Here is a 20,782-nt window from a genome sequence, read left to right as displayed (position 1 = left end):
TTTTAGTCATTTAGTTGTGTCCGACTCTTCGTGACCCCATGGACCAGACCACGCCAGGCACTCCTGTCTTCCACTGCCTCCCGCAGTTTGGTCAAACTCATGTTAGTAGCTTTTAGAACACTGTCCAACCATCTTGTCCTCTGTCGTCCCCTTCTCCTAGTGCCCTCCATCTTTCCCAACATCAGGGTCTTTTCCAGGGAGTCTTCTCTTCTCATGAGGTGGCCAAAGTATTGGAGTCTCAGCTTCAGGATCTGTCCTTCCAGTGAGCACTCAGGGCTGATTTCCTTCAGAATGGAGAGGTTTGATCTTCTTGCAGTCCATGGGACTCTCAAGAGTCTCCTCCAGCACCATAATTCAAAAGCATCAATTCTTTGGCGATCAGCCTTCTTTATGGTCCAGCTCTCACTTCCATACATCACTACTGGGAAAACCATAGCTTTAACTATACGGACCTTTGTTGGCAAGGCGATGTCTCTGCTTTGCATACCCTCCAACATTTCTCCGACGAAAATAGGGACGTCCCATTCCATAATGATAATTTCACTATTTATACCCCACACATCTTACTGGGTTGCGCCAGCCACTCTGGGCAGCTTCCAACATATATAAAAACATAATGAAACATTAAGCATTTCTTTTAAAAAACCTTCCCTGTACATACAGGATTGCCATCAGACAGCTTGGGGGTCAGATGACTCCATACCCTCCAACCTTTCTTCAGTGAAAATAGGGATGTCCTAAGGAAAAGTGCAAGAACACAAACACATCCATTCTTAAGAAAATCAGCCCTGAGTGCTCACTGGAAGGACAGATCCTGAAGCTGAGGCTCCAATACTTTGGCCACCTCATGAGAAGAGAAGACTCCCTGGAAAAGACCCTGATGCTGGGAAAGATGGAGGGCACAAGGAGAAGGGGACGACAGAGGACGAGATGGTTAGACAGTGTTTTTGAAGCTACAAACATGAGTCTGACCAAACTGCAGGAGGCAGTGGAAGACAGGAGTGCCTGGCATGCTCTGGTCCATGGGGTCACGAAGAGTCAGACACGACTGAATGACTAAACAACAACAAAAGGAAAAGTGGGACGTTCTGGGATCAAATTAGAAATAGGGACAGCTTCTCTAAATCAGGGAAAATAGGGAAAATAGGGGCACTTGGAGGGTTTGATGTAGCCTACTGTCCAAAGGTAAGAGTCGTGTCCATTGCTCCAGCGTCTGGCCCAAGCAACAGCTGACATGTAGCTCCCAGTCTTTAGGCTGAAAAAGGTCTTCCATCCCCTGCCCAATGGAGTGAGAATTCCTGTTTCCTGTTAAGACACACCTGTTTTGTTCAGATAGTGTGGAATTGTTTGTGCTTTGGCTTATTTCAGCACTTTCTGCATTGCACAGAAGGCTACATCTGGAAGTTAGTGCTCCTGGATAGCAGTTGCCCAACTATGCATGGTGTTACTCAGCTCTTGCATCCTGCATGTGGTGCATTCACTTTATCTTGTTTCCAACAGCTCTTTCCTGGGAGCTTGATCCACACAAAAAAACCCTATAACATCAGTGCTGTAGTTGGCAGTAGCTAGGAAAGGCATCCTACCAATATCCAGTGCTTCTCCTGCTGTCATGGCATCAGTGGTTTTGAGTTGATACTGTCTGCACAGAGGTTCCCAGGGGTGAGGGAGAATGAAGAAACACAGAGGTGGAGGAACCGACTGAGGCATCGCATTACACTGCATCCCATGGTTTATCGCTTGCACAAGCGGCCAAAGGGTTCTGCGGCAAAAGAGCTCTTACTACAGTCTTGTTTGCCGATAGTAGGTGTGGCGAGATTCAGGAAGTCCCAGCTGCTCGCCCTCTTCTTGGGCACATTGTAGGTTCAATTGTGAAAACATGATATGCTTTAAGAGCACTTGTTGCAAAGCTAGATTGAAACATTAGGTCCAGGATAGGGAATTGGAGGGTCTTTCCAGTTTTGGCCTGCACATTTTCACATGGCTGGGAACTACAAATGGCATGATAGATAAAACTGGCATGAAAGATAAAACATTTAGCGAGAGCTCATATCCCTGACATCTAAATTTCTGTGTGCAGGGAATATGTAGGTGGGTCTTCTTTGTGGTGGCTCCCTGCCTCTGGAATGACCTCCCCATTAAGGCATGGTCTTGCTGTTTTTTAAAGTAACTTTTTCTTGAGTTATCATAAATAAAGATAATAGGGATTATAAATGATACAAATAAATAGACCAAGTCTTCTCATGTCAAAAATAGAGCAATAAATTTGCAGTAATATCTACAACATGTGGCCTGTTATTAGTGGTTGATGTGTAAGTTCCTGGTTCATGAATTGGTTTAAACAAAAACAAAGGGGAAACAGAACAGAACAGATAACATTCAACTTTGCATAGCTAAATTCCTAGTCAGGAGCCCCCTACCAAGGAATGTTGAGCACAAACATTATTAACCTTTCCTAAGCAACTGGAGATGCTCCTCTTTAACCAGACCTTGGGGGTGGGGGCTGCGATTTTTAAGCCATTCTTAGATGCTTATTTATTGCCTGCTTCTATATGTTGCTGATTCAATGTATTTTATTAACATGATATTTTATAGCACTGTTATTTTTGTTGTATAGGCAACGGCCGTTTTGTGTGGGGTTGTATTCCTGACCCCCATGCGCATCGGCAGAGCATACATAAACCCACCCTGCCCCGTCCTGTTACACCCCCATCCTGCCAATTTGGGGTGGTGGGGTGGTGATGCACGGTGGCACACATTTTGGACAAGTGTAAAACAGTTGTTGCCTGTATAATGTTTCCATGCCATGTCTTCCTACATTTGGACCATACGGTGAAGGGCGGACTGCAAATAAGATAAATAAAATAACATACGCTTTTGTATGGATAGTTATTTCATCATATGAGCCCTTGCCCATAGTCTTGATCATTGCCTTATGCCTAGTCTCTTTCTGGGGCTGGGTGTTCATCAGTATGCATATGATACCCAGCTCTACCTCTCTTTCAAATCAGAACCAGTGAAGGCGGTGAAGATCCTGTGTGAGTGTCTGCAGGCAGTTGAAGGATGGATGGTGGCTAACAGATTGAGGGTGAATCTTGACAAGACAGAAGTACTGTTTTTGGGGGACAGGAGGCAGGGTGTAGAGGACTCCCTGGTCCTGAATGGGGTAGCTGTGCCCCTGAAGGACCAGGTGCGCAGCCTGGGAGTCATTTTGGACTCACAGCTGTCCATGGAGGTCAATTCTGTTTCCAGGGCAGCTGTTTACCAGCTCCATCTGGTAGGCTGACTGAGACCCTACCTGCCCGCTGACTGCCTCATGAGGGTGGTGCATGCTCTGGTTATCTCCCGCTTGGATTACTGCAATGCGCTCTACGTGGGGCTACCTTTGAAGGTGACCTGGAAACTACAACTAATCCAGAATGCGGCAGCTAGACTGGTGACTGGGAGTGGCCACTGAGACCACATAACACCGGTCTTGAAAGACCTACATTGGCTCCCAGTACGTTTCCGAGTATAATTCAAAGTGTTGGTGCTGACCTTTAAAGCCCTAAACAGCCTCGGTCCAGTATATCTGAAGGAGCGTCTCCACCCCCATCGTTCTACCCAGATGCTTAGGTCCAGCGCTGAGGGCCTTCTGGTGGTACCTTCACTGTGAGAAGCCAAGTTACAGGGAACCAGGCAGAGGGCCTTCTCGGTGGTGGCACCTGCCCACCCTCCCACCAGATGTGAAAGAGAAAAACAACTACCAGACTTTTAGAAGACATCTGAAGGCAGCCCTGTTTGGGGAAGCTTTTAATGTTTGATGTATTAAAGGTAAAGGAACCCCTGCCCGTACGGGCCAGTCGTGTCCGACTCTAGGGTTGTGCGCTCATCTCACTTAAGAGGCCGGGAGCCAGCGCTGTCCGGAGACACTTCCGGGTCACGTGGCCAGCGTGACGAAGCTGCTCTGGCGAGCCAACACCAGTGCAGCACACGGAAACGCCGTTTACCTTCCCGCTATAAAGCGGTACCTATTTATCTACTTGCACTTAGGGGTGCTTTCGAACTGCTAGGTGGGCAGGAGCTGGGATCGAAAGATGGGAGCACACCCCGCCGTGGGGATTCGAACCACCGACCATACGATCGGCAAGTCCTAGGCACTGAGGTTTTACCCACAGCGGCACCCGCGTACCTGTTTGAAGTATTACGTTATTATAATATTTTGTTGGAAGCCGCCCAGAGTGGCTGGGGAAGCCCAGCCAGATGGGCGGGGTATAAATAATAAATTATTATTTTATTATTTCCAGAACACCTTGGCAAAAGCGTTGTACGACAACAAAGCAGAGTGTCCAGATGAGCTCGCCTTCCGCCGGGGAGACATCCTGACGGTTCTTGATCAGAATCTCCTCGGGAGTGAGGGTTGGTGGAAATGTTCGCTTCATGGAAAGCAAGGCATGGCGCCTGCAAATCGCCTCCAGCTCCTGACCACTTTACAGGCTCCTCCCTCCATCCAGCCTGGCTCCCCAGGACCGCCAACCATGCCACGGACTGCCTACCAGGTTCCTTCTGGGCGTAGGCCTCCTGTACCACTACCCGTCTATGAAAAAATGGACGGCTGGATTATGCCTCCTCCTCCTTCCTCTGCTCCTTACCCGCTGACACCGGAAGTTTACCAAGTGCCAGCGATGGCAGCTATACTGCTCAGTGAAAAGACCCAAAATTCATCAGACCAGGTAAAAAGGCAAGCAAACCCTAAAAGAGGAAAGTGGGGAGCAAACAGGCACTGATGGTGACCCACAATATAATGTGGTGTTTTGTTTTGTCTCACCCACCTTCTCTCTGCCTCTCCCTCCCCTTAAACACACATTCTGAAGTTTTTTATTAAGTTTTCCAAAATTCCACACATACATTTCAATACATAATAAAAGCTCCCCCCCCCGACTTCCCACCCCCTTTTCCATAGTGTTTTTGTTTCTCTCCCTCTGTTGCATCCTGTCTTCTATCTCTTAAAGCTTGGCAAAACTACTGTAATCTTTAATCCCTCCTGTTCAAACCCTGCCCGCATGTTCATCGTATAATATCACACACATATTTCTTTTTCTTTCATGTAAGTTGTATAGTCCACTGTAGACCATTTGCTGATTTTCAGTAGACCATCTGCCTGCCTGCTGCTGGTAGAGGCGCTCTTGCAAAGAATGAACCCAGGAAGTTGCCTTATACTGAGTCAGACCATTGGTCCATCTAGATTGCTATTAACTGCACTGACCGGCAGTGGCTCTTTGGGATTTTAGGGAGGGTTTGTAGCACCCTGCTTGTGGTTAACGCTTAGCTGGAATGAAATATTCAACGCAGCAATAGAGAAATTAAAATAATAATTTATTTGTCAGACAAATAAATGATTGGCACAGTGGTATATTTACCAAAAGCTCTGCACACCCCAGCCCTGGTGACCAGCACTTATATTCCCTCAGCCCAGCCTCCTTACTCCTCCTTTGGCTGCCTCTGTCCAATCAGCCTGGTTGAAATTCCTATTGGCTGTTTGCTAGAACCAATCATAAAAGATACACCCATTTCCTATTACCTTTTATGGGAGACAAAGAGCTATATTTCCTTCTATCATATATCTTACATTTGTCTTGACAAGCATCTTAATTATCAGATCCCCTATGCCCTTTGCTCTTCTGCTCTTGGCTCTTCTGCCCTTGGCAACAGGGACAGATGGCTAAAACAGATGGCTCATGGTTTTAAATCTTGTCATATAAACAGAGGTCTTGGGTTCACCTTCTCACACACCATCAATGAAATAAGAATCTAACATAAGAATCTAACATCTCTTACTTTCTAGATTTTGCATAGTTACATTAAAGTCAGTACATATATCACACATAGATTTTTAAAAGGAAAAGAACTTAATAAAAAAGCAGTTTCTAAAGCAAACCCCTTCAATTTACACCCCCCCACCAGCTGTTGTTGATATTAGCTCTTTGCCTTTTAACCTTCTCAGGATATAAACCTTGAGAAGATATGGCTGAGTTTGAGTAATTACCAACTCTAATTAATGTTTTTGCAGCTTGGATTGTATTCTGTAATCTGTATGACCTTTGTTCCCAGCTTTTGCTCCTTTTTACAACTTTGAAGTACTGCAACAAATCAATGAGGGGCCCTGTTCAGAAGAATAAACATCTGTCAAGGCTAAACCTCTGCGAAGGCTGGAGCAAGCATCTGAAGCAAGAATCTACAGATATATTTTTAAGCTTATTTAAAATACAGATCTTTGATCAGATGCCTCATTCCCCCCTTTCAAGCTCAAGGACCTTCATCCCAAGTGTCCTTGATAGCTTGACCTTCATCATATTCCTGGGGTAAGGCTCTGTATAGGGCCATGATATGAGGTAGAGTTTCATTTGAAATCATCTTGCTAATTGTACTTCTAAAACATGAAAAGATACATGGCACCATACATAAAACCATGACTACTACCGTCAAGAAAAACAAGCAAGACAATAGTATCCCTTTGAGTCCTGCAACATTTGGTAACCAATTGGTGAGCCATCCCATATCCCATCCTTCCCATGTTTGTACTGGGACATGTGCTATACTCTCCATCTTTGTGGCCAACACACGGATTGCCTCACCATTATCAGAAATGTTAAAGCAACAGGCATTCCCTGTCAAGTTCAAGACTCCACATAGGCCTCCTTGCCTGGCAAGTACATAATCCATTCCCAATTTTAGCTGCAAAATGGCGGCTCTACTTTCATCCAACTGTTGTGCAATAAGTCTCAAACTCTGGGCCGTTGCATTGGTTACAAGTTCCACTACTGCTTGCAATCGAATTATTCTGTTTAGATTATAAATAGGATCCCGTGCCCCTTGTATCAGCTCATCAGGATTCCAGGAGGCAGGATCATAATAGGCTATAATGCGCTCTGGTGGCCAATCGTCAGTATCGCTCCAACTCTGGGTACTTCCTCCTGCTATATGAGAAATATCAGCGTTTCTTCGTGTACGTTTGACTGAACTAGTGGGCATAACCCACATTGGTGGTAATACCCATCCCAGGAAACAAGTCCCACTCCATTTAGAAGGGAGTTGCTTGTATGCCCATTCTCCACATATCCACCACAACCATCGGGTCTGAGATTTTTGGAACGTGGAGTGCATATGGCGAAATATCACAAGGGGTAAAGAGTTCACAATACAGTATGTTAGATTGCCTTTTGCTGTCACAGTTTTGTTCCACACCATTTTCCATGCATGAATAAAAGGAGGTGCACAGGGCAAGGTATTCCGAGTTCGATAGGAAGTACCGTCTGCCCAGGTTTGATTATTCTTAATATAATTCCAAGTATAGTGGCAACGAGAAGAGCCTACCATGGTAGAATCAGCTGTATCTGATGATTTATGTACACAGAATTCCCCTTGTACAGGTATAACTCGTATTGGTTTAGGTGAGTTCCATCCAGGGAAATTCTGTACTTCTGTTTGATGTGGCATTTCGCTTACCATACCAATGGCATTTAATGGTATCGGTAATAAGGGCATACCTCCCTCTGAATCATCTGGCCCAAGAGAGCAAACAAGGCAATTAGTCTTATTTGTAGCATTGGCTACCATTTCAGCTAAGCCTACCCACATATTGTGGTCATGGCGGAATCCATATTTAGCAAATTTGGTCAGATTCAAGGACCCTTCCCCTTCCCAAGGGATCAGGATTAATAATAAAATCATGTTGATGTCTAGTATATGCATTCCTCCCACAAAATATTAGCTTATTGTGATAGCAAAAAAATATTAGCCCCAATATAATTCCCCCAGTGACAGAAATGGGGAACCACCAAGACCAAAACATATATCCCGAGGATCCCCAATGAGTAATATCCCTGATAATTGTTCCACAAGGGGGGGGGCAGTCAATCAATTATATAAGAGAATCTTCCCGTTCACAATCGCTGGTTTAGACGCTCCTCAAGCTTCAGGCGTGCGCAGGTCAGCCAGCTTCCAGGTTGTGGCTGCAGCAGGCCGGTCGTCTCAATGTTGCCCGTGACCTAGCCCGTTCCCCGTAGGGCTAGATACAGGGGTTTTTGGAGAGAGTCAGTTTTAAAGGATTAGAGGGGTCACCTTTGCACGTCCAACTGCCTTCGGACTTCTTCAAACGGGAGTGATGAATCCAGGGGGTCACCTCAGCTACCTTCACCGCTGTTGGAGTAGAGAGCAAGACGGTGTAAGGCCCACGCCACTTAGGTGCAAGTGGATCACGTTTCCACTCTTTCACCCATACGCTATCGCCAGCCTGGAACTGATGAATCGGCTCAGCAATGCTGCACGGCGTGCGCTCGAGGGCCCACCTGTTAAGAGAAACAAAAACACGGGAGAGAGATTGCACTTGTCCCTGTGTCACATGGTCTCCTATTTGTTTGAGGTCAGCTGGAATATCCTGAACAAAGGAGGGTGGCCTCCCATACAGGAGCTCAAAAGGTGACAACTTAAGTCTTTTTGTGGGTGCACACCGAACACGAAACAGTGTTATGGGTAGTACATCTACCCATCCCAATCCTGTTTCCTGGGTTAACTTTGCCAATTGGGTTTTCAGAGTCCGATTCATTCTTTCAGTTTTCCCTGAACTCTGAGGCCTATATGCTGCATGCAGTCTCCATTTCACTTGTAGGACTCGACATACTTCTTGTACTACTTGATCAATGAACGCTGGCCCATTATCACTTCCAATGCATCTAGGTAATCCAAACCTTGGGATCAATTCAGTGAGGAGTCTCTTAGTTACCTCTCGCGCCTTTTCAGTTCGGGTGGGAAAAGCTTCAACCCATCCGGTAAGAGTATCTACAAACACAAGGAGATACTTGAATCCCTTAGAAGGGACTAGCTCTGTGAAGTCCACAATTAGGCTTTCCATGGGGACGTATCCCACATGTTGGATTCCAGGAGGTTGTACCGGTCCCTGCCTAGGATTGTTTTTAGCACAAAGAACACATTTCTGTGAAATGCAAGTTGCTAATTGTGATAGGTTAATAATATACAACTTCCGACTGAGACTCTCTCTGGTTGCAGTACCGCCAAGATGAGTAGATTCATGATAATTTCTTACAATTGTGCCTGCTAGGTGATGAGGTACATAAATCCTATTGTCCGGCAGGATCATCCAACCGTCCTTCACAACCGCTCCTTCCTGTTCAGCCCACTTCCTCTCTTCTGGGGTATAGTGAGGTTTAACTTCTTCTGGAACTACCTCTGGTATGAGGGCTGCTATAAATCCTCCCACAGGCTTTTGGGCTGCCTCTCGGGCTGCTTTGTCAGCAGCATGATTTCCTCTGGTTATTGGATCCCTTCCACGTCCATGACCTTTGCAGTGCATTACAGCAATCTGTTCTGGAGCCCATACTGCTTCCAACAAGATTTCTACTTCAGGTCCATATTTCAAGGCCTTCCCGTGGGCTCCGATTAGACCTCTTTCTTTCCATAGAGCTCCATGTGCATGCAGGGTTAAGAAGGCATATTTAGAGTCAGTGTAGATGTTTGCCTTACATCCGGCTGCCAATTGCAAAGCTCTAGTTAAACCTATAAGTTCAGCTTTTTGTGCTGAGGTTCCAGCAGGCAAAGCTTCAGCTTCCACAACTTCCTCATTGGTGACCACAGCATATCCTGCTCGTCTGGCACCTTCATGCAGGTAACTGCTACCATCAGTATAATATACAACATCTGGATTTTTCAATGGTTCATCTTTCAGATCGGGTCTACTGGAATAAACTTCATCCATTATTTGGAGACAATCATGTGATTCCTCATCATCTACCTCTGGTAGGGGCAGCAAAGTTGCTGGATTGAGCATATTCACTACTCGTAGATGAATCCTGGGATTTTCACACAATAGGCCTTGGTATCTAGCCATCCTTGGGTTTGTTAGCCAATAACTACCCTTATATTCCATGAGTGTCAGAACAGCATGAGGTACATTCACATACATCGTCTGGCCAAAGGTAAATTTATCAGCTTCTTTAACAAGGCTTGCAGTGGCCGCTACTGCCCTTAGGCATGGAGGCCATCCTTTTGCTACTGAGTCCAATTGTTTAGACAAATAAGCTACTGGACGGTTCCAACTCCCTAATCTCTGGGTCAGGACTGCCGCTGCAATCCCATTCTGTTCATGTACATACAGCTGAAAGGGTTTTTCCGAATTAGGCAGTCCAAGGGCTGGGGCCTCCATAAGTCGTTGTTTGATAACTAAAAAGGCTTGTTGCTGCTCAGGTCCCCATACAAATGGGTCCTTTTCTGCACCTCGAGTGCTTTCATGTAAGGGCTTGGCCAGACTGCTGAAATCAGGTATCCATAGTCTACAAAACCCTGCTGTTCCCAGGAATCCTCTGAGTTGTTTCCTTGTGGTAGGTTCCTTGATAAGGCAAATAGCTTCTTTCCTCTCTGGTCTCAATGCTCGTTGTTGGTGTGAGATGTCAAAGCCCAAATATTTGACCTTTTCTAAACATAACTGTGCCTTTTTCTGGGAGACTCGGTAGCCAGCTTCCCAGAGCAAGTGGAGCAGTTCCTCTGTCCCTTCTTTACAGGTATCAAAATCCTTTGCCGCTAGTATAAGGTCATCTACATATTGCAGAACCACCTTTTCTCCAGGTATTGAGGGGTAGCTTATTAGATCCTTCGCCAAGGCAGTGCCAAATAAAGTTGGGGAATTTTTGAATCCCTGGGGCAATCTTGTCCAGGTTAGCTGGCCTTTTGTTCCTGTCAAAGGGTTTTCCCACTGGAAGGCAAATATAGGTTGGCTCTGTGGTGCCAACCGGCAACAGAAGAATGCATCTTTCAAGTCCAATACAGTAAAAAATGTTGCTTCTGGTGGGATCAAACTCAGCAGGGTATATGGGTTTGGTACATTTGGGTGCAAGGTTTCAATAGCCTGGTTTACGAGCCTCAAGTCCTGTACTGGCCTGTAGTCATCTGTCCCAGGTTTCCGAACAGGCAAAAGGGGTGTGTTCCATTCTGATTGGCAGGGCTTAAGCAGACCATATTTTAATAGGCGGTCCAAATGTTTCTGGATGCCCTCCGCTGCTCGCCGGGGTAAAGGATATTGCTTTACAGATACAGGGGTAGCCATAGGTTTTAGGGTTACTACAATTGGAGCTATATTCTTAGCCATTCCTGGTGGGCTATTTTCGGCCCATACTCCTGGTGGCACCTGTAGGGTTCGGAGGAGCTTGTTTAATTCTGTATCCAATGTAGGTTGGACTTGCAGGGCTGACATTAGGCGCCATGATTGTTCCTTAGGTACTGAGAGGGTAATTATTCCTGCTGCCTTTGATGGCAATTTCATTTCTGGACCTCGAGGAGTGAAGGTGATTTGGGCCTGCAATTTGGACAGCATATCTCTACCCAAGAGAGGTATTGGACACTCAGGTATATACAAAAACTGATGGGTTAAACGATGTCCCCCAATCTGGCATTCCAAAGGTTGGAGGAAAGACCTCTTAGCTGACTGACCAGTGGCACTTTTAATGACTACACTTTTGGATGCCTTTTTCTGCAATAGTTCTGGGAGTACTGAGTATTCAGCCCCAGTATCTATCATAAAGTCTATTAAATGGCTCCCTAATTGAATCGTGACCGTGGGCTCCTGGAAGCCTAACTTTATGGAGTCCGGTCGTTCCTAGTCTTGGGTAAAATCCTCCTCTGCCAGTCCAATAAAATTGTCTCTACTCCGTCCTTGTCCCGGTCTCTGATATCTTCCATCTCGGATCATTCCCCGTCCTCGTCCCTGGTTTCTTGGGCCGGAGCCTGGGCCTGGGCCTGGGCCTGGGCGTACTTCTTCCAACCTCAGGGGTTCAGGACACTCTCGCTTCCAATGACCCTCCTTCTTGCAATTCGCACATTGATTCCTTCCCAGTGGTGGATTCCTTCCCCGCCCTCTCCCTCCATTTAAGGGGCGGTACTCTTGTTTCACTGCTGTGGCCAGCATTACCATCTTTTCCTTCTGCCACTTCTTCTTCTCTTGTTTCTCAGCCTCATCCCTATTCCGATAAACTCGGCGTGCAATGGCCATGATTTGGCTCATCAGCATCCCTTCCCATCCTTCTGATTTCTGAATTTTCTTACGAATGTCAGAAGCGCACTGGGCCACAAATGTAGCAGTAATCATTCTGCTGTTTTCAGGGGCTTCAGGGTCAAAAGGAGTCCATATACGATAGGCTTCCTGCAGCCTCTCTAAAAAGTCTCCTGGACTCTCATTTGGTTTCTGTTCTACTTCTGAAACTTTAGACATATTAGTGGGCTTCTGGCATGCCCTGCGGATACCTTGCACAAGCGTCTGGCGGTAGGTAGTAAGCCTGGCCAGGTGAATTGCATTGTTTGGATCCCAATTAGGATCTTCCAAGGGGAAGTTGTCCTGGAGATGACGGTCAATATTAAAAATATTTCCCACTCTGGCCTGCTCACGCAAATATATCTGTGCTTTTTCAATTATGTCTCTCCTTTCCTCAGTGGTGAAAAGAGTATTGAGGAGCTGGCGGCAATCTGTCCAAGTAGGACTATGAGTATTTACTATTGAAGTCACCAAGTCCATCATAGCCTGAGGTTTTTCTGCAAAAGTCGGGGTGTGTGTTTTCCAATTCATCAGATCCGTAGTCGTGAATGGAATGTATTGGAGGGTCGAAGTTCGAGGTGGCCGTGGTCCGGGTTGCCCGTTAACCAGCACAGGCTCCTCAAGTGCATCAAATACTCTTCTAAGAGGGGCTACTACGTGACCTTTCTCTTCACTTTGCTCTAGGGGCCTCAAATCATAGGGGATGGTATCTGTCCCAAGGCGTTCTTTTAGCAGCTTTATGCGCCTGGCTGTATTGCTTGCTGACCGTTCAAGGTCTCCCTGTAACTTCTGTAATAATTCTCTAGGACTTGGACGTACAGGGGTGTGGGGTGGGCAATCAGTTGTTCCACTAAAGGAGACTGTAGATGGAGTTCTACTGGGACTCACAGGTGGAACAACCACTTCTGCTTGGGCTTTATTATAGGACTCCAATGCCTCCTGAAGATATTTATCATAATCTATCAAGGAATCAAGGTCTGTGACTTCAGCTCCATTACTCATTCCACTTTCTTGCCTTGGGGTTACAACTGGTGGAGTGTTTGGATTAGGCTCCCCCCGACGTGGAGCATAGGGTGGAGGTGAAAGCACCTCTTCCTCTGGTCCCTCAAAAATGGGTTTGAGTTTATTTGGCAAGATTCCTTTCCTAGCTTCGGCTTTTACAGCCAATAATTTGCATTGTTGGACTTTGCATTCCCTTATCCATGGAGGATTATTATTTAATGTGCTCAGCCAAGAGTCTATATATGAAAATTGTTCTGGGCACCCTCCAGTTTCTTTGGTGATGTTAGACCAAAGTTTGCTTGCTAAATTTATATCAAAAGTTCCTTGAGACGGCCATCCAGTATTTTGTTTTGGCCAGTCTAATTCACATAACGTTCTCAAGCGCTCTGGGGTCATTTTGACTCCATATGCTCCTGAGAAGGCTTTCTTAAAGTTATTTAACATACATTCAAGAGGTGTATTTCCCCCCTTTGAACCTCCAACTCCCATTGTATGGCCCTGTGAAGTATCCACTCAGTCACTCACACACTCGCTTCGTGGGGTTCCTTGCCCAGTGAAGTCGCCTTACTGGGAAACGAAGTACTACCCACTCCACACTCAGGTCAGCTACAAATAGTACTTTCTCACACATACAATGCGCTGGATACTTCACCACACTCTACCTCCCAATATTTCCCTTTTCCTCCACCAGACCAGCATCTGATGTACCCAACCACCTAGCGTACTCAGTTCCCCTTTACTGAGACGCAGAAGTTTGATCAAGACTTCTCTTCCTCCCAATTAATTGGAGGGCCACAATCCCTTTTGTGCACTTACCCTTAGCTGGTTCCCTGTTAATTTCTCTGGTTCCCCCCGGTTCCGTCGCCGTTCAGTGAGCAGGGTAGTAGACAGACGAGACTGCTGCGTTCCCCTGGAAAAAAAAAGGTTCCAGTGCGCGCTGGGTAAACAGTTAGTGTCCTCCCTCTGGTACCCTGCCCACTAAGGCGAAGGGGCTGCGTTCCAGCAGACCACTTATCCGAGTCACAGAGGCACCATAAAATGTAGCACCCTGCTTGTGGTTAACGCTTAGCTGGAATGAAATATTCAACGCAGCAATAGAGAAATTAAAATAATAATTTATTTGTCAGACAAATAAATGATTGGCACAGTGGTATATTTACCAAAAGCTCTGCACACCCCAGCCCTGGTGACCAGCACTTATATTCCCTCAGCCCAGCCTCCTTACTCCTCCTTTGGCTGCCTCTGTCCAATCAGCCTGGTTGAAATTCCTATTGGCTGTTTGCTAGAACCAATCATAAAAGATACACCCATTTCCTATTACCTTTTATGGGAGACAAAGAGCTATATTTCCTTCTATCATATATCTTACATTTGTCTTGACAAGCATCTTAATTATCAGATCCCCTATGCCCTTTGCTCTTCTGCTCTTGGCTCTTCTGCCCTTGGCAACAGGGACAGATGGCTAAAACAGATGGCTCATGGTTTTAAATCTTGTCATATAAACAGAGGTCTTGGGTTCACCTTCTCACACACCATCAATGAAATAAGAATCTAACATAAGAATCTAACATCTCTTACTTTCTAGATTTTGCATAGTTACATTAAAGTCAGTACATATATCACACATAGATTTTTAAAAGGAAAAGAACTTAATAAAAAAGCAGTTTCTAAAGCAAACCCCTTCAATTTACACCCCCCCACCAGCTGTTGTTGATATTAGCTCTTTGCCTTTTAACCTTCTCAGGATATAAACCTTGAGAAGATATGGCTGAGTTTGAGTAATTACCAACTCTAATTAATGTTTTTGCAGCTTGGATTGTATTCTGTAATCTGTATGACCTTTGTTCCCAGCTTTTGCTCCTTTTTACAACTTTGAAGTACTGCAACAAATCAATGAGGGGCCCTGTTCAGAAGAATAAACATCTGTCAAGGCTAAACCTCTGCGAAGGCTGGAGCAAGCATCTGAAGCAAGAATCTACAGATATATTTTTAAGCTTATTTAAAATACAGATCTTTGATCAGATGCCTCAGGTTCTCTCCCAGCTCCACCTGGAGATGCCAGGGATTGAAGCTTGGATTAAAGGTAAAGGGACCCCTGACCATTAGGTCCAGTCATGGCCGACTCTGGGGTTGCAGCGCTCATCTCGCTTTATTGGCCGAGGGAGCCAGCGTACAGCTTCCGGGTCATGTGGCCAGCATGACTAAGCCGCTTCTGGCGAACCAGAGCAGCGCATGGAAATGCCATTTACCTTCCCGCCGGAGCGGTACCTATTTATCTATTTGCACTTTGACGTACTTTCGAACTGCTAGGTGGGCAGGAGCATGGACCGAGCAACGGGAGCTCACCCTGTTGTGGGGATTCGAACCACCAACCTTCTGATCGACAAGTCCTAGGCTCTGTGGTTTAACCCACAGCACCAGCTTGGATTATGTGCATGCAAAACAGATTCTACTGCTGGGCTACGACCCTTCTCCTGGCCTAGGTGGACATAGGTACAATTTAACTAGGGCAGGGATATATGGAGGTGTTAATGGGACTCTGTTCTGGCAAGGGACGGGCCGTGGCTCAGTGGCACAGCATCTGCTTTGTATGCCGAAGTTTCCAAGTTCAACCCCTGGCATCTCCAGAAAGGACGGAGAGAAATCCCCACCTAAAGCCCAAGGTAGAACAGCAATGGTGAACAAAGGGCCGAATTCAGTCGTCTGTCTGGCCCTTGGGCTCTCCCCAGACCACACCTCCTCCTCAGCTAAACCCCTTCTCCACAGGCAACACTCCTTTGGCTTTTGCCTGGCTAGAATGTATCTTTGAACTCTGGTAATGCTTCTTGCCTTCCTGGTTGGAGAACACAGAGGGATATGTGGTTACATTTACATACATTGCTCCACCCACTGCTATGGGTGGCCCTGCCCACCTCCGACATGTGGCCCATGGAAGGTTTCCTAGAAGAGTTCCCCAATCCTGGTGTAGACGGTACTAAGACAGATGGACCAATAGTCTCTGAATCTGCATGAAACAGTTTCCTATGTAGTTGTTATCATAAGTCCAGGTTTCGGTCATTTTCTTCTGAAGGGAAAAGCAGAAGGACTCAGGGGATGGTTGGTGGTGAGATTACCAGGCTTCAGATGCAACTCCTCCATTAACCTGAAGATGACTTCTGATGACATGTCAAGGCTTCTCTCCCACCCTGAAAGGAGGAGACTTTGCCCCAGGCCTCCTGAGTACCTCAGAAATTCTGGAAGAATACCTGGAAGCCCTTAGGTTCAGGCCCCCTCTACACTATACAGTGGTATCTCAGGTTACATACACTTCAGGTTACATACACTTCAGGTTACAGACTCCGCTAACCCAGAAACAGTGCTTCAGGTTAAGAACTTTGCTTCAGGATGAGAACAGAAATTGTGCTCCAGCGGCACAGCGACAGCAGGAGGCCCCATTAGCTAAAGTGGTGCTTCAGGTTAAGAACAGTTTCAGGTTAAGAACGGACCTCCGGAACGAATTAAGTACTTAACCCGAGGTACCACTGTACATTGAAAGCAGTATTGTACCACCTTAAAAAGTCATGGCTCCCCCCCCCCAAAGAATTCTGGAAACTGCTAGAGTTGTTAGGAGACCCCCTATTCCTCCCAGAGAGCTACAACCCCCCTCAAAATATAAATATGAATCATCATTGTTATTATTAACATTTATTAGTTGCTTTATAAAGTGAAATGCAACACATAAAAGCAATTTAAAACCAAAAAATAAAATAAAACCATGAACAATGCAAAAAACATAAAATACTCATCAAGCAACATATTCCTAAAGAAAAAGTCCTACCTTTCCATGCACATCTCCCTGGAAAAAGCATTACAGAGGAGCGTTACAGAGAAAGGGCAGGTTCTCTGCATCCCCCTTAGGTAGGGCACACAGAAAAGCGTTTCTGATGAAGACTGCAGGGTGCAGACTGGTTCATATGGGGAGAGGTGATCCTTGAGGCATTGCGGCTTTGAGTTGTATAAGCTTTCATGGTCAAAACCCAGCACTTTGAATTGCACCTGGAAACTAATTGGTAGTTAAGTAAAAACAAGATGGATTGCTGCTTGCCACTTCATAAGCATGTGCCTTCTTTGGCCCACTGATACCTCAACTTTCCCAGAGGTATTTGGCTGACCCCAACTGGAGACACACTGGCAAAGTAGATGCAACTTAGCCTGGTTGAGTTTAGCAGTTCTTCATCTTCCTAGGTAAAGGGACCCCTGAGTGTTAGGTCCAGTCGTGACTGACTCTGGGGTTGCGGCACTCATTTCACTTTATTGGCCGAGGGAGCCGGCGTACAGCTTCCGGGTCATGTGGCCAGCATGACTAAGCCGCTTCTGGCGAACCAGAGCAGTGCACAGAAACGCCGTTTACCTTCCTGCCAGAGCGGTGCCTATTTATCTACTTGCACTTTGACGTGCTTTTGAACTGCTAGGTTGGCAGGAGCAGGGACCGAGCAACGGGAGCTCACCCCGTCACGGGGATTCGAACCACCGACCTTCTGATCAGCAAGTCCTAGGCTCTGTGGTTTAACCCACAGCGCCACCCGCGTCCCATGCTTCATCTTCCTAAACGGCTTTAAATGCTGAAAAAGAGCAAGTAACTGAAACTGCCTCACCCAACCCTTTATGAGTACTTTGAAACAGGTAGCTAAAAACCCCCCAATCTTGAGCACTGGAAGTTCTCTGGGATTACGTCATACCCTGCATCACAGTTGTCGCTACAAAGGACAAATGTGCCACAGCAATTCAACACGACACACACCAGCACACGTGCGTACACACACACTTAAAGAACGTGGAGGGTGAATGGCCCCAGCTGGGTGCAGGAATAGAAACAGGGTAGTCCAAATTGCAGGGAGACAGCTGGCGGGTGATCAGCTGTTCCCCGAGCAGCCGGCCAAAACCTTTGCCATTCTGCTTGAGACTCTTAATACGGAATCTGTCTGAGGAAGACTCACATGTGTACGCCCCAATCTTTAAGCTTCTACAGTGGAAATCTCCACTATTCCAGCAACACTTTCCCTAAACGCAGGAGTCAATTCACACATGACAGTGAGGGTATAGCCTTCTGCATGAGTGTACTAAAAGACTGAAGAAGGAGCCTCAACATTCACTATAATCACAGTGCTGCTGCCATCCATAGGTTGTGTTAAGTTGTGGGTGAACATATCTGATGACACAGCGATTCTTCAAACAGTTCTTGTTTATTCACAGGCCAGAAGGGTTCAGCCAGCCTGCTTATATAGCGCTCCACTACAACGCGACAGTAACCACTTTCTGTAACTATCCAATCACTGAACGTCACTTTCAATCCCTTATTTGCATATGTGGACCTGAGTGAAAACTATCTACACTATCCCCCTGCTGGCCCAGGGTGGGAACTTCACTACATAACACCTTGAGTTGAAAGGAGCATGTAGGTGGGCACTCGGTGTGATCATGACCCCCCCCCCCAGTTGAACAGATGCTCCTTTCCCACATGTCCCATTCAAAGGACATTGAGAGGTGGGGCTGGTGCAATGGGGCAGAGCCAGTGGGGTGTAGTCCCACCCATTCCACATTCGTAAGTTTGTACGTAGAAGCACGCACACTGCCACAACACCCTTGATATCCATGTCCAAGAATGCTAGATTAGGCAGGATTGCTGATCATTTTTCAGGTCCAGATGATTCAAAGTTATTGGGTTGGTTTTTGAATCATGAATCTAACCATTGGATTCTCTCCCCGCACCCCGGATGCAGCTATAGAGGAAAACATACTGACTGTGGGTTGTACCCAGTGGTAGCTCTGAACTAGTGGAAAGGCTTCCATCAGTACAGGGCAAGGCAACCCATTCTCACCAGTCCTCCCTGACAATTGCAGCTCTCTGTGCAATAATTCTTGGAGGAGATGGGGGGGCACAGGGGGCTGCACATGGTGGGAAGAATCGGTGAAAATCCGGTGCCCAGCACCATTGGATACAGCCCGCTATTCTAACCAGTTGCTCAGGATATTGTAAACAGGCTCCTGATAGCTGGGTGCTGGCTTTTCCTTTTAAAAATGCGGTTTGAAATGTGGTCGATTGCTCACATTTAGTTTTTCGCCGGTTGCCCGTAACTTATGGTTCTCCTCCACCAACCTCTTGCACCCTTTGGCTGTCTATCACAACATTTTCATCTCAGGGGTGGAGCTCGCTTTGCCCCTGAAGATTTGATCAATACTTTCCTAGGAAGTCTTTGGTAGCCTTCTGAGCAGCTGAAAACTTGCCTTTCAGAGGCGACCTCCCCATGGAGTGTTGCCAGTGGCCCTGGGAAGGGACCTCCCTTCCGTTTCACAGCCTTTCTGATCTTTTTCGTGTTGTAATACTTCAGCGTCTAACCTCGCCTGGAAACTTCCTGGGGTGACACACTTGGTGTTCCAGTGTTGCAATCTGTTTACAAAATTGGGCAGTGTGGGGAGGGTATGAACTGCTTCAGAATAGGTAGACGCACTGCGTTTGCAAGGCAGATTTCCTTGCCGCTAGCAACTCAGAAGTTTGAGTGGTTTTTCTCTGGAATGGTCGTACTTCCAACATCTCTCTGACGAAACACATGCCAGGGTCTTGCTTGTAAGCACCTTCAAGGGAGTGGCGCAACATCTGCTTTCCATGCAGAAGGTTCCAGGTTCAATCCCTGACATCTCCAGGTAAGGCTAGAAATATCCGCTTTCTGAAACCCTGGAAAGCTGCTCCCAGACTCCATCAATACTGAGCTAGATGGATTCATGATCTGACTCAATGTAAGGCAGCTTCCTATGTTCCTGTCTGTGTCTATTCTTGTCAGAGCTGGCTCCAGGTTTGAGAGGGCGAAGTGCTCTCTGGGCCTTCACCTGCATTGGTGGGCTCACCTAGTGAGCTTACCTGGTGGCAGCAGATGCAGCAGTGCTCTGACCAGACTCTTTTAAACTAGAGCATAAAGGAAACGGGGCAGTCTCTTTTATTTGGTTCTCATTTTAATAGCACCTTAGTGTGAAGTGAAGGTCCGTATAGTAAAGGCTATGGTTTTCCCAGTAGTGATGTATGGAAGTGAGAGCTGGACCATAAAGAAGGCTGATCGCCGAAGAATTGACGCTTTTGAATTATGGTGCTGGAGAACACTCTTGAGAGTCCCATGGACTGCAAGAAGATCAAACGCATCCATTCTTAAGGAAATCAGCCCTAAGTGCTCACTGGAAGGACAGATCGTGAAGCTGAGGCTCCAATACTTTGGCCACCTCATGAGAAGAGAAGACTCACTGGAAAAGACCCTGATGTTGGGAAATATGGAGGGCACAAGGAGAAGGGGACGACAGAGGACGAGATGGTTAGACAGTGTTCTCGAAGCTACAAACATGAATCTGACCAAACTGCGGGTGGCAGTGTAAGACAGGAGTGCCTGGCGTGCTCTGGTCCATGGGGTCACGAAGAGTCGGACACGACTGAATGACTAAACAACAACAACAACAGTGTGAAGTGTTTTAATAGAATTATAGTGGTTCACAGCCGCAACATCTTGGCAGTGTGGCCGCTAACATTGATATGTTCCTGATGTAAAACCTTGGATGAGAGAATAGCTTTCCCAAAAGACATACATTATTACTGTTCTATTCCAACTGAACAGATTTTTCTATAGGAGTAAATGTGGTGGCTGAGTGGGGATCTTAGAGGGACTGGGCTTACCTCGCCTGTCCTCC

General features: G+C 46.4%; 1 protein-coding gene across 4 annotated transcripts in view; it reads left to right on the top strand.

The window, feature by feature from the left end:
- CASS4 (Cas scaffold protein family member 4) overlaps positions 1–20,782 on the top strand; it is a 48,657-nt gene that overhangs the window by 19,132 nt on the left and 8,743 nt on the right. For 3 of the 4 annotated variants that reach the window (XM_083446853.1, XM_083446855.1, XM_083446854.1), the window contains exon 2: positions 4,284–4,709. In XM_083446853.1, the coding sequence (XP_083302979.1) occupies positions 4,284–4,709 (426 nt within the window). Of the gene's footprint in view, positions 1–4,283; positions 4,710–19,541; positions 19,757–20,782 lie in introns of those variants that run through there. The other variant, XM_083446856.1, reaches the window with a different exon arrangement.

The sequence above is a fragment of the Podarcis tiliguerta genome, assembly GCF_965153285.1.
Source record: "Podarcis tiliguerta genome assembly, chromosome: 6".
Classification (NCBI taxonomy): Eukaryota; Metazoa; Chordata; class Lepidosauria; order Squamata; family Lacertidae; genus Podarcis; species Podarcis tiliguerta.
The sequence above is the reverse complement of the archived record's forward strand: the minus strand, read 5'-3'. Positions and strand labels throughout refer to the sequence as shown.